This window comes from Dipodomys merriami, unplaced genomic scaffold, assembly GCF_024711535.1.
Source record: "Dipodomys merriami isolate MVZ:Mamm:240054 unplaced genomic scaffold, mDipMer1.0.p SCAF_4, whole genome shotgun sequence".
Lineage (NCBI taxonomy): Eukaryota > Metazoa > Chordata > Mammalia > Rodentia > Heteromyidae > Dipodomys > Dipodomys merriami.
Genome location: NW_027205603.1, coordinates 15,942,518 through 15,955,449, shown reverse-complemented (window position 1 = coordinate 15,955,449; position 12,932 = coordinate 15,942,518). Strand labels below are relative to the sequence as shown.

General features: G+C 45.3%; 1 protein-coding gene across 4 annotated transcripts in view; it reads right to left on the bottom strand.

Moving 5' to 3' along the window:
- Dip2c (disco interacting protein 2 homolog C) overlaps window positions 1–12,932 on the bottom strand; it is a 309,177-nt gene that overhangs the window by 120,480 nt on the left and 175,765 nt on the right. For 2 of the 4 annotated variants that reach the window (XM_069990590.1, XM_069990591.1), the window contains exons 2-3: window positions 2,202–2,273; window positions 873–1,046 (exon numbers count right to left, since the gene is read on the bottom strand). In XM_069990590.1, coding sequence (XP_069846691.1) covers window positions 873–1,046; window positions 2,202–2,273 — 246 coding nt within the window. The remainder of the gene's footprint in view (window positions 1–872; window positions 1,047–2,201; window positions 2,274–12,932) is intronic. The other 2 variants (XM_069990592.1, XM_069990593.1) reach the window with 1 other exon arrangement.

The window sequence follows — 12,932 nt, the reverse complement described above, 5'->3', positions numbered from 1 at the left end:
CCTTATCCTGTTCAAGGGTACTTTCAAGTCATCTTCCACCTTGTGGGCTTCTTCCATACAATGCTCCATAGGAAGTAATTCCATCTTTCAGTGGGATCTCCCCTTTTCCTCCCCCCTACCAAGAATATACCCTATGGTTAGCTGGTTTGATGTTTCCAGTTCAAAGGTTTCTAAACTTGATCTTTGGTGACACTAATCTTCTACCTCTCAAAATCACCAAGATTGAATCACATTTTGCCTAGGTTTCTGGTCATAAGACAATCAGAAGGCCAACCATTTTAAGAAGGATTTCATGATCTGTCATGCAGCCTTTCTTTCCTCAAATGTCCTGTAGCACTTCCTGTGAGCGAGAACATCGACACTGCCAGGGCCCGGGCTCTGGATAGGCCAATGCCGGTCCATGCTAGCTCTGCCTTAGGAGCATGACAGGAGCCCTGGGTGTCGGTCCCTGGCTAGACCTGGACCATGCCCTGTGCCTGGTGACAGGCTCTGGCTGGGCTCTGGCCCGGCCCTTGGTGATGGAACCCCGGGTCTCTGGGCTATGCCCAGCCCTAGGTGATGGACCCCGGCCAGGGTCTCTGGGCCACACCAGGCCCTTGTGCTGACCCTGGGTGCTGGCCCTGGGTGCTGGCCTCTGGCCAGGGTCTTTGGGCTATGCCAGGCCCTGGGTGCTGGCCCTTGGTGCTAGCCTCTGGCCGGGGTCTCTGGGCCATGCCCAGCTTTGGGTGCTGGCCCTGGGTGTTGACTCTCAGCCTGGGTCTCTGGGCCATGCCTGGCCTTGGTTGCTGGCCCTGGGTGCTGACCCTGAGTGCTGGCCCTGGGTGCTGGTCCCAGGTGCTGGCCCTGGCCGGGGTCTGGGCCACGCAGCTCACCGAAACGAAAGTAAAACAGAGGCCGGTTCCCCGCGGCGCTGGCGGCCCGCTCCCGCTCCCGGGCCGCGGCTTCTCGGATGTCGCACACCCCGATGTGGGCAGGACGGAAGGCTCTCCTCGTCGCCACTTCACTGTGCTGCAGTCTACACCGAACCACGGCAGCTCCATTCGCTGCTGTAACAAGTTGAAAAAAAACTAATTAATTCAGACTTTAGTTTTTTTTAAATTTGTTACAGCGCTGAGCAGAGCTGCCGACCCCATGCAGAACAGCCACCGAGCGCCGGAGGGAGCGCAGGGCCGGCCTGTGGCTCCAGCACCGGCCTCCTCCGACACCGGCCTCCTCCGGTGCTGGCCTCCGGGACGGGGAACTGCTTCTGTTTCACTTTTGTTCGGTAAAGACAACGGTGAGCCGGCCCGCAGCTGGGCCCGGGCTAACCACTGGACGTGGACCCCGGAGGGAACAGCAAGGGCTTCTACCTGAGACCAGAGTCCAGCGGGGGGAAGGCCAGGTGGACGACCCTCACCCAGTGCCTTCTGGCCAGGGCCTGGCCACCTTGGCCCCTCTGCTCCAGTGACACTCCTTCCCTGCCCCTCACACGCAGCGCTAACCACAGGAAGGGCAGCATCAGCCAAGAAGCCTACACACACGGGGCCACTGCGCACCAACCTCCTTAACATCCAGACAGGAACTGTACACACACAACCCAAGTTCCCCAACGAAACTACGAGCACAATGGCAACGCCACATTCACAGTCCAGCCCTCCAAGTAAACTAAGGTGTCAGGGGAGGGGGCGCTGGGACTTGTGCCCAGAACTGTCTCTTCTCCTTGACATGGACAGAGCCTGGGTCAAGTGCAGGAGAGGCTTCACGCCTGAGCACCTAGAGACACTCTTGGCACTTTTCAGCGATTGGTGCCATGCATACACGAGCCACCTCCAAACACAACCGGCTTCCACACTTCTGTGTCATTTTCTAGGCATCTCCCTCCCACCCCATGACATCCCCAAAACCCTTTTGTAAATCATCATCAACCATGATAACTAATCCATTAATCCAAAGATCACATTTAAATCACAAATACTCACATTTTGCCAGTATAGCATTTCAAAGTAACCAACAGATCTATTAAATTAATTAAGCATGTTTCTAAGAAAACCACATGTGCCTTCTAGACTTACAAAACGTATGTGTCATCATCACACAAAGGAATCAGATATGGTGGGTGTGCCAGCCAAATGTATGCTCTTCATGCACATTCCGGACTAAGGAATTTCAGTTCTGTCTCAGTTAAACACAGATGCTTATGCCACCCATCAACCTGTACATACGTGGAGGCTGGGGAAGGTAGGCTCCAATTAATTTTGACCTCTTCTTTTCATATCCTTTTTGTGTGATGTCGCCTGCAAGAGAAGGAAAAAAAAACCTTCAGAATGGTCTCAATGGATAAAGTGCATCATTTAATGGAGTCTATCTAAGGAAACAGTTATAAAACTATGTTTTCTCTGCCTTTGCAGTTGGAAAAGAAAAAACATGCATCATTCACCTTGACATCTTCCCCTACCCTTATACATCCTCAATGAGATAGTCACAACGCTCTTGCTACATGAAACTTATTTTCTCAATACATGCTCAGCCCTGGCCCCTTCTGGCTCAGTTGCAGCTCAAGGGTCCAGAATTAAATCTGGCGATCTCACTCACGTCTGCTGGTACAGAGAGCTGCCTGATCTGCATGCGCTCTCATCAACTGAATTGACAATGGATGGTGTAACAGTCTGGGTTGGAGAGAGCTGGCCAATACCATTACTGATTGTCATCTCCTTCTATTAATGAGATTTTCCCCCTTAATCAAGCATGTCAGTCACAAGGACTTTAAACTAGAGTATTTTTTTATGAAAGCCAAATCACTAAGACCAAAGGAAACATCAGATAAAACAAAGCAAAAGACGAACTTACTAAAATTCAAAATACATGAGGACAGTACTTATCATTGAAATAAGAATTCAGACGTCAAAGCCAAAGATTCACATGCAGAGGAGAAGGGAGGTCAAGACCATGTTTACATCTCCCCTAAATGTTAAGCCACTATGGGTGGGTAGGAGACAAAAAATAACCTTCATTAACAATGCAACAGCTTTTTCTAATGCTAAGTTCCGATGTACCAAGAATACTGATTCTGCCCTTGAATTCTTTTGGAATCTGTCTAAAAAAGAGTTCTAACATTTTGATCAAACCATCCATCATTCTTCAAAGAAAAAAAAATTCAAGTTTCAATCAAATAGTACGATCCACTGTCCTGATGGGAGCAGCCCTCCCTCCACAGGCTGACTGGCCCTGAGACTGCAGAGCTCACTGTGTCCATCTGCCTAATGAAATGCACGACTAGTATCTGAATGTGAGGCCGCAAAGCCTCATGCATCGCCTTCTCAGTCATTAAGCTTTTCTTAGACTAAATGCATATTAGCCACTGTGAAAGAAAGGATTTGTACAATAATTAGGCAAATACTAAGCCAGTGTGGCTTAATATATCCAATCTCACCACTGTGGTGAACATTACAATTGCAGCCATTAGCTGTTCATAGATCACTTTTGATACCCAATCACTTCTGGAAGTGTCTTGTGAAACTTTATTCTAGAACAAATGCCCACTATACTACTACCACTGCCTCCATATACACCCTGGCATGCTGGGAAGTATCCTTGCAATTCATGAGGAAAATACCGGAATAAACTATTTCTCCAAAGGCTGGCTGTGAAGTTGCTTTCACACTTTACCCTTTTGATTTCTTTCTACAAAGCACTGAACCTGCAACACAACAGAATGAAAGACACACGTGGCTTTGGAGAAAGGTGATAAAACTGTCTGAAAAAAAATGAAACCCCAAAGCCTAGAAGATCCACAAAGCCTCTGCTGAAGGTCCAGGCTCATCAAGGAAAGTAGAATGCCAATGGGCAGATAGCCCTCACCTGTCTACTGTATTTCAACATATTTGAGAGCAGAGTAAAAGGGAGTAAGGACTGGCACTCCAAGAGGATTGGGAAAAATTTTGCCTGACCTAATCTTTTATCTCTTGCTTACAGGATAAGTGGCTCTTCTTTCCCTTAGAAGGCAAAACAGAAATACGCTCCCTCCATGTCACACACACACACACACACACACACACACACACACACACACACACACACACACACTCACGCACGTGAGAACACACACACACACACACACACACACAAAATGTTCAGCTAACCAGAGAAGACAGCTACTCCAGCCCCCGTAGAAGCAAATGATTCACTGCTTTCACCTTACGGGCTTTCCCCAGCCATCCTTTGAACGGAGCCAGTGAAGTAGCCCTTCCGGTGCTAGTTGCAATGCTGTCTAATCCATTTTGTTTCCTGCTTAGCACTTAAAAAATGAAAGCCACAGCCTGCTCGGGTCACCAGAAGGAATACCTCGAAGCAGAGGAAAAACAGGAAACACAGCAAATAGGGGTACCTGTGCAGGGTGACAATGGATGAAGGTTGTACCTCAGCTTCAGAGCTATCTTGCCACTGCAAACTGGTCAGGTGGCTTTCCAGCCACTGCCCCAGACACTCCACACACACCATGGACTGGTTGTTGCATTTACAACTCTAAATACAAGTCTGGTCTTCATAAGTCCTAGTTGCATTCCACATTTTCTTCTATACTCAATTCAACTAAATTTTCACTAATTTCCCCACTGAACATTTACACGTGAGGGGGAACTGTCTTTAATTTTCACTAAGACCAACTTCAAAGGACATGGACTTTGCCTTCCTTGGGATTGGATATGATTTTGTAAAGCTCTGAATGCTAAACCTGGAAATGTAGATGGATACACCCCTCTTGTACATCCTCCGCAGACCAGAACTCCTTCACGAAGGAGAGATGCTAGTGTCGACCTCACAGGGTATCTCCCTTTACGCCCCTCACAGATGCAGAAACACACCCCAGAGAGACAAAAATTTCAAAGTAGGGATTTTATGTGGTTGGATAACTAAACTACGCCAACTATGTCATCTCCAGACGAGACTAAGGAGTCCCACAGGTCTCCATCCTTTGAGAACCTAGCAGCGGTGACGTGGGACAGGACAGAAGGGCCTCCCCATGCCACACACACTCCCCAGGTCAGGGCCAGCACACTCAGCGATACAGCAAGTGCTGTGTCCTGCCTGTGGGTAAAGTGGGGTTCCCTGCTGACAGCCTGGCCCTGGCACAGACTGAGAAGCTAGCACTCACCCGTGCCACCTGCAATGCCAGGGCCCTTCTCCACTTGGCCCTTTACAGAAAAATCTGCAGGCCTCCGTCTCCAATATCCCAAATAATCCCTTCCACTCCTCATACCAACTGATTTTCAGGCGAAAGACCATGACATACTGTATTTGTTTCTTACCCAGGACTTTGTAGCTAAGGGAAAATGTCTACCCGGCTCAAAAATGTTTCTATCAACCAAAAAACCACTTAGAATCTTCTACTCTAGCCTAACTGGATACAGTTGGTGCCCAGAAAAGGGGTACTTGTCTTTCTCGGGTGTGCCTGTGAATTCTCTTAAGTAGCTCATCATCCTCTGTGGAGGATGAACTTAGCCCCCACTTCCGGCTCTGCTCCCCCAGACTCTGTGACTCAGATGGTGCCACGGGACCCCATCACCGTAGTGCTGTTCTCAGGATGCTGCTTGAATTCCAAGGCCTCAGCGGCTTGTTTTCATAACATACGTATGAAAACAGCTTGTCCCTACAACCAGAGTGCAAAGCCTGTACAGAAAGGATCATGTCCTACAGAACTTATCCTGACTCTACATTACAACCTAGGAATGGTGCATGGAGGAATTCACTCACAAGTCTAGCCACAGAGCACAGGCGGTCTGTTCCTGACACACACTTGTGAATGTGCAGCTGGACTGAGGCAGCCACACTGACTATCAGGACAACTGCAGGTGATCACATAACTATCTGGTGACTGTGAAAGAAAAGGAAGAGGGGTCCATATTCATTCTATTATCAAAATGTGTCGGACAGCAGCTCAGATTGTAGATTACCCAAAAGGTTACAATGTCTGTAGTACTGGGACTAGGTCATTGGGGGCATCAAGGCTAAAAATAACTTTGCTATACATTGGAGAGGGATCATAGGGCTTGAACTCTGGGTCTGAGCGCTGTCCCTCAGCTCTTCACCTCAAGTCAAGTGTTCTACCACTTGAGTCACAGCACCACTTCTGGTTTACTGGTGGTTTATTGGATATAAGAGTTTCATGGCTTTTCCTGCCTGGGCTGGCTCTGAACCATGGTCCTCAGAGATCTCAGCCTCCTGAGTAGCTAGAATTATAGGCGGAGCCATTGGCACCTGGGTTGGCTATGTTTTAAATCCAGGACTACTTAAGCATCTGTAGACAGAGGTCCAACAGTCAGGACTAATTCTCACAGCAAATTTGCATATCAGACTTCCTAGTATAGGATTTTTTTTTTGTCTTGGCCTTTTTTGAAATAACAAATGACTTCTGTGATAATAAGATATAGGTAAATAACATACAGACACTACTTACACAACAGACATAGTATAACATGATAATGAAAAGAAGAGAATATGTACACAACAGATGACTGATAGCTGGCAGAGGCAGCAAGAGAAGACAGGAGGATGAAGAGGTCAACGGTAGTGATGGAGACCATAGGCAGAAGCTGGCTCCTTTGCAGATGCCTGCCTGGCTCTGACCCCGGTCATTGCCCTTGCATCACTACGGAAACACACAGCACTCCACAAACGCCTGGGTTTCTCTCCATTTCACAACAGTTAGGGCCAAATGACCAAGTGGCTGCACTTTTTCTCTCTACCTCACAGAGGATCTGCGTTACACGCCAAGTCTTAAAGGCAAAAACCACATAAACTAAAGGCACGAAGACACAAAAGAGAGGAAGTAGATCTCCACATCACATTTGAAGCAAGGCTTCATTTCGTGTCCACTTCTCCACAAAGCATACCCCCTGGTTTAGAGTAGATTCAGCAGTATTCCTCTTACCTGGGAGCTAACGGGACATCATTAAGGGTACTTTAAAGTCAATTCCAATTAATCAAAGCCTCTTAGATGCTAAAGAGTTTTGCTAGTTGTAAATGTGTATGTAAAGAGTTTTTCTTCTTCAGAAGTAGTTGATAATGTCAGAAGATTTGAACCACAGAATCACTTCAGTGATAATTTCCATAGAAAATTCCAAGTAACGTTATTTTCCACGCTTCAGTACGCAAGATATTCATTTTCACTTTGAGTGTAAGAAACTATGACCAAGAAATGCAGAAACTGAAACTACAGTGAGGAGAAAATAAATTTCATCTTTTGAAACACTTTTTTATAAAAAATGCTACTTATTATTCTCAATGTACTTCCACAATACTTAAAATTCCAGCAGTAGAAATTAAAATTGTTATGTTCTGTTACAAAAGAAGAGAGATTTATAGGCAAGCCATAAATTTAAAGAGAAAATGCAAGTAAAGCAGAATTGCCAGTATAGGTTTGGATAATACTCAGAAGACTTCATTTTCCTTTCCTCTTTCAAAATATATCTTGAACTCAGACTGTATATTACAGTTTAGCATTTCAGGGCAAAGCCAGAGTTACAAAAGTGAAGTAAAAGCTGGCCCAACACATGCAATGTGAAGAAGACCAAAGAGGGTACTTCATGCTCCAGTTTGCCCATCCTGACTTCAGGCTGGACATCCAAACATCCTAGCACCATGCTGGCAAACCTGGACTCAATTGGAATTTGTGCAGAGCCAACCAGTCTTTGCTGCGTGGCTCCAGATGTAGAATCAGAAGGCAACGTGGACACAGCAGATGACTTCCTGGGGTTTGCTCTGAGTAAACACACCAGCTCCAAGGTGATCGTTTCCATTCCTGGTGTCAGGAGTTTATTTTATTCGTACATGCTGGAAGGAAGGCTTTATATTGCAAAGCCACCATTTCCATGTTTGGAATTTTATGGTTGTGTGAAGCCTTCCTAAGGATGCTCTAAAGCCAAGGCTTACATGGCTTCGGGGCACCCTTGAAGGCAGATGGGGAGGCTGGTGTCTTGGCTCATGGTAAGCGTCTCTTCTCTCCAGAAGACAGTAGTGGCCCATGGTGTCATTGCCTGTGTCAATCACCTGCTCTGGGCATCAGGGGGAGGCAGAGGTTGGTCCCTTCTCACCCTGAACACACTGAGGGCCCTGAACAGGCTAGTTATCAAACTAACGCCTCATTTTCCTCATGGATGAAATAAAAGTGGAAGAGATCAAACACGCAGACTATAAAATGTCTGAGAAAACATGAAATACGAAATAAATTGAACAAATAGGAAGTGGTGCTGTGGCTCAAGTGGTAGAGCAATAGCCTTGAGCCAAAGAGATCAGGGACAGTGCCCAGACCCTGAGTTCAAACCCCATGATCAACCAAAAAAAAAAAAAAAAAAAGAACGAAGGAAGGAAGGAAGGAAGGAAGGAAGGAAGGAAGGAAGGAAGGAAGGAAGGAAGGAAGGAAGGAAGGGATTGAACAAATACTTAAAATACTTATTTACTATCTGTTACATATTCAAACTCATGACCAACCCTCCAGAGGACAGAAGGTATATGAAAAAATAGCAGCCGGTATACTACCACACATCCCATGTTACATGAACTATACTGCTGTAAGTGATGACAGGACTGATGCCTTCAATGAGAGGTACAGCCAAAGAAAGGAGAAAAAAGTATAGAAAATTCGAAGAAACTCCTATGTCAACCCCATTGGAATCCATTTGCTTTTCCTCATCATCGGAGGATCCCAGATGTCACCTGCTCCCCGTCGGCTCACACCTGCAGCTTCCTGCGTGCAGGTACTGTGGCAGCAAGAGCCATCACCTTATAACCAGCTGTGACTGTGTAGTCTCTCTACCTGGAGGTCATGACTAGACTCCTCTTCACAGAGCTGTGAGTCCATCCACATTGCCTCCCCCAATCACCCCCATGCAGCACTTCTTGGGCTGATCTTGCTATAATTTTGTAATGTCTTCTCTTGTTATTATCTAGACCGCTGCCTTTATCATGTTCTTGCCATATTCCCAAAGTCAAACACAAGAGATTTCCATTCCATAAAGAAATGTCAAAGGAGCCAATCAGGACAGACTTAACACCTATATTAGGACTATAAAATCACCAAAGCTTTTTCAAATATTCAGCAGAAAGGAAAAACATTCTCAAGTGCCTCAGAGTAGCATGATTTGGAATTTTTATGTGCATGAGAATGATCCAGAGGTTCTTTGAAAACAGTTAAATGTGTATTTCAAATACCATATTGTGGGAAAATCCTTAGTCTAGTCAGGCAGGTCCTAAGGTCACTTAGAGTTTTACTACTTTGCCCTTTTATATATATTCTTTGATGTCTCTTGTAGCTTTTTCTCATTGGTATGTCAATAATTCCAATTTTAAGAGATTAAAGATCTCTTATTCGGAGTCATTCTATTCTAAACAAAAGGACAAGGGGGGATGGAAAGACTGAAGGAGTTCTATTACTGGGTAGCAGAGTTGAAAATAAGGTAACTCTCATATCTGCGTATCTTGGTACCAATAATTATAGAATCTTTCCAACTCTTCAGAGGTTGTTATGGAGCACTGCAAAGTTAAGAGTGATGATTCGAGTTTGAAGGAACTACTCTTTACATCAGTTCCCCCATGCAGTCAACACGGGGCAGGGGGCTCTACACAAGGCCCCCGTGAGCCACCCCACTCACAGTCACCCTGACCAGTCAATGGAAATGCCAGTTTTTATGAAAAATGCTAAAATCACATGCTATTTACTTGGTAAACAAGCCTAACCAACATTTTCTAAGATTTATATATCCTCCTTTTAATCAAAAAGAAAAAAAAAGTCCCAGGCTGTATGAAGATAGATCATGAGACAAACTCACAAATGTTAAAGAAGGCAGCTCCCATTTCTAGGATGCAGATACTCAAATCTGTGGCTCTCAAGTCTCACACAAAAGCTGATTTTACTGCAAACTGTGTTCACATTATTGGTGGGGAAAGGTGGAGATGAAACCACCTTTCATGATCTCTAACTAGACATTCGGAAACGGACATGGAGACTGGGACTCATGCTGGCCCAGCCCTGCCTTACCAGCTCTTCTTGGATACTGGGTCATCCAAACTGCACAAACCTTTGTCAACTCTTCCTTTCCCTCCCCAACACTCCTATGAAAAGGGAGCAAGTGGGGGGGGGGGGTAATTGGGTATCTAAAACAAATCAGGGAGCTCACTGGACATTTTGCAAATAAATGTCATTTAAGCTTTAAAGGCTCCATAATCACTGCCACCCTCATTCTACATATAAGGCCATAACAGTGTCAGTAAACCCAAGACACCTGCTGAAGCACCCAGATAGAGGCAACACTTTCACCCCTGGCACTTCTTGAGATGGTGCTGATGTTTTCAAACCCACCACAAGGGGGAGACGTTGAGGTCAAGTGCTAAAGTAGAAGAACAAAATGTCCATGCCACAGCTGGCTCACACTTGTTATCCCAATTACTGAAGAGGCTGAGATCTGAGGATCAAGGTTCAAAGCCAGCCCAGGCAGGGAAGTTCATGAGACTCTTATCTCCAATTAATAACAAAAAGCTGGCAGTAGAGCAGTGGCACAATTGGTAGAATGCCAAATCCACATCACTTCTGGGATCTGAACAGTCACCTGCATGGTCTGTCTCAGGTGTCGCCACAGGGGATGAGCACAGACCTCTGTACCAATAGAACCCACTTCTGGACCAAAATAGGATGCTTTGGAAAACAGGAAAATCGCTGGGTTGATTGAAGACTTAATCACTTTGACAACAGGAAGAAATGGACTAGCATTAGCAAACACAAAAGTTCCCTACAATCTAGAAACTTAAACAGTAAAGAAGAGCAGGCCTGAAAGCAGAGCTCCACAGACCGTATTTGTACAAGTCAGCACAGGGAAGTATAAATGATCCAAGGATCCAGGGCCAGAAAAGCTTAACTTTGCCTAAGAACAGAGAGCCCATCCTACCTTCAGATTGCTCGAGCCTTCATCAGAACATCCCAGGGTGATTGCACAATATGTTTTACAAGTAATGGTGAGAATATGGAGAGAAGGGTTTCGCGGCAACAGAAGTAAGTGCAGCCATTATGGCATTTCTAACTAAGAGCTGCTGTGCGACCCAGCAATCTCACTTCTGAAGTGGATGAAATCGATACGAAGAAGAGAGTTCTACACTCCATGTTCACTACAACCAAATTTGCAATGACTAAAATGTGGCGACAACACAAATACCCATCAATACATGGGCAGATTAAGAAACTGATGAACAGTCTTGCTCCCAACACATTGTAGCCTGCCTTCCCTCCCTCCATCCCTCTCTAGCTTTTGCTCTCTCCTTCCTTTTCCCTCAAGGGGTTGGGCTCATCCCAAACCCACGGTCATGTTTCCTCTTCATGTACTTTGGAGCAGTGTAGCCAACATTAAAAAAAAATGTAAAAAGATGTTACACACGTTCTTCCATAGCTGCCCACCATCACAACCAGGGCCAGAATATGCCCTCAGATCCAGGTAACTGAGGCTGGCATCACACATGAAGATTAGACCAATTTCCCCCATGACACACGGACTTGTGTATGAGTATGAATGTTGTACATTCATGAGCATATGATGTACATGCACACGTGTATGTATGGTGTGTCACATGTGTGTGTACGTATCTGGATGGTCTTACAGTAAATACAAGTGTGTGCATCTGAGCAGCCTGTGTGCAGAGATACACACATGTACGCTGTTTCATGGGTACATTCATATCTGTATGCAATGTGTATGGCATGTACAGGTGTGCACTTGTATGTATGCAGTGGCCTGAGCAATGCTGGTTTGCATGTGTGTCTGCATGCAGTCTGCATGCATATGGTGGGCACATGTTGTATAGAGAGTTCTATGTAATTGTTCACTTGTGTAACTTCATGCAGCCACTACAATCAAGACATTCAACTGTATCACCAGTGCCAGACTCTCCAGTAGTCCATCACTCAGCCCCAGGCTAATCTTTTTTCCATCTCTACAGTTACGTTTTTCACCAATCTTATAATGTAAAAAGAATTCCTCTCATACATTTCTGAGATTGGCTTTAGTGATAGCAAAATGTCTTGAAAGTTCATCCAAGTTATCTGCCTCACACTGCTAAGCAGTATTCAATAGCATGAGGGCACCACTTGGTCATAACTACTTCCTGCTGAAGGACACTAGATCGCCTTCCAGTTTGGCTCTATTATAGAGTTACTATGAGACCTGTGCAGAAGAATCTGTACAAACACTGATTTTTCACTCCTTTGTAATAATCCGAGGGCATGATTCCTGCATCACATGACAGGTCCACTTAGTTCTGGAAGGAACTGTCAGACACCTCTCTGGAGGAGCTGTACACTCCCAGTATCAGTGTTTCAACAGCCAGCTTCTGAGCATCCAGCATAGCCCTGGAGTCATGTGTGTTTTACCCCTTATCCTTGTGTGTAAGTGATATGGCCAAGTGCTTTCAGCAAGCTTTGGTCTGATCACGAAGATGGCAGACATCTTTTCAGATGCTTATTTTCCATGAGCACATTGTCATTGGTGAAAGGTCTGTACGTATTTTTTACTTGGATCTTTAGTAACACTAAGAGGTTTTGTTTTTTGTTTAATTTTTTACAGTTTTAGGGTTACATTCAGGGCCTGGGTACTGTCCCTGAGGAGTGTTTTTGCACTCTACAATTTGAGCCATATCTCCATTTCTGTGTGTGTGTGGCGGGGAAGTGGGGTTAACTGGAGACAAGAGTCTCATAGACTTTTCTATTGGGGCTGATTTAAACCCCAATCCTCAGATCTCAGTCTCCTGAGTAGCTAGGATTACAGGTGTGAACCACCGGCACCCAGTCTAGAGTTCTTTATGTATTGAACACACAAGTTCTTTTTTGTTGAATCTGTGGTTGCCAATATTTTCTCCTCGTCTGTAGTTCAGTTTTCATCATCTTAATTTCTAAGAACATTAGCTATTAATTTTTATGA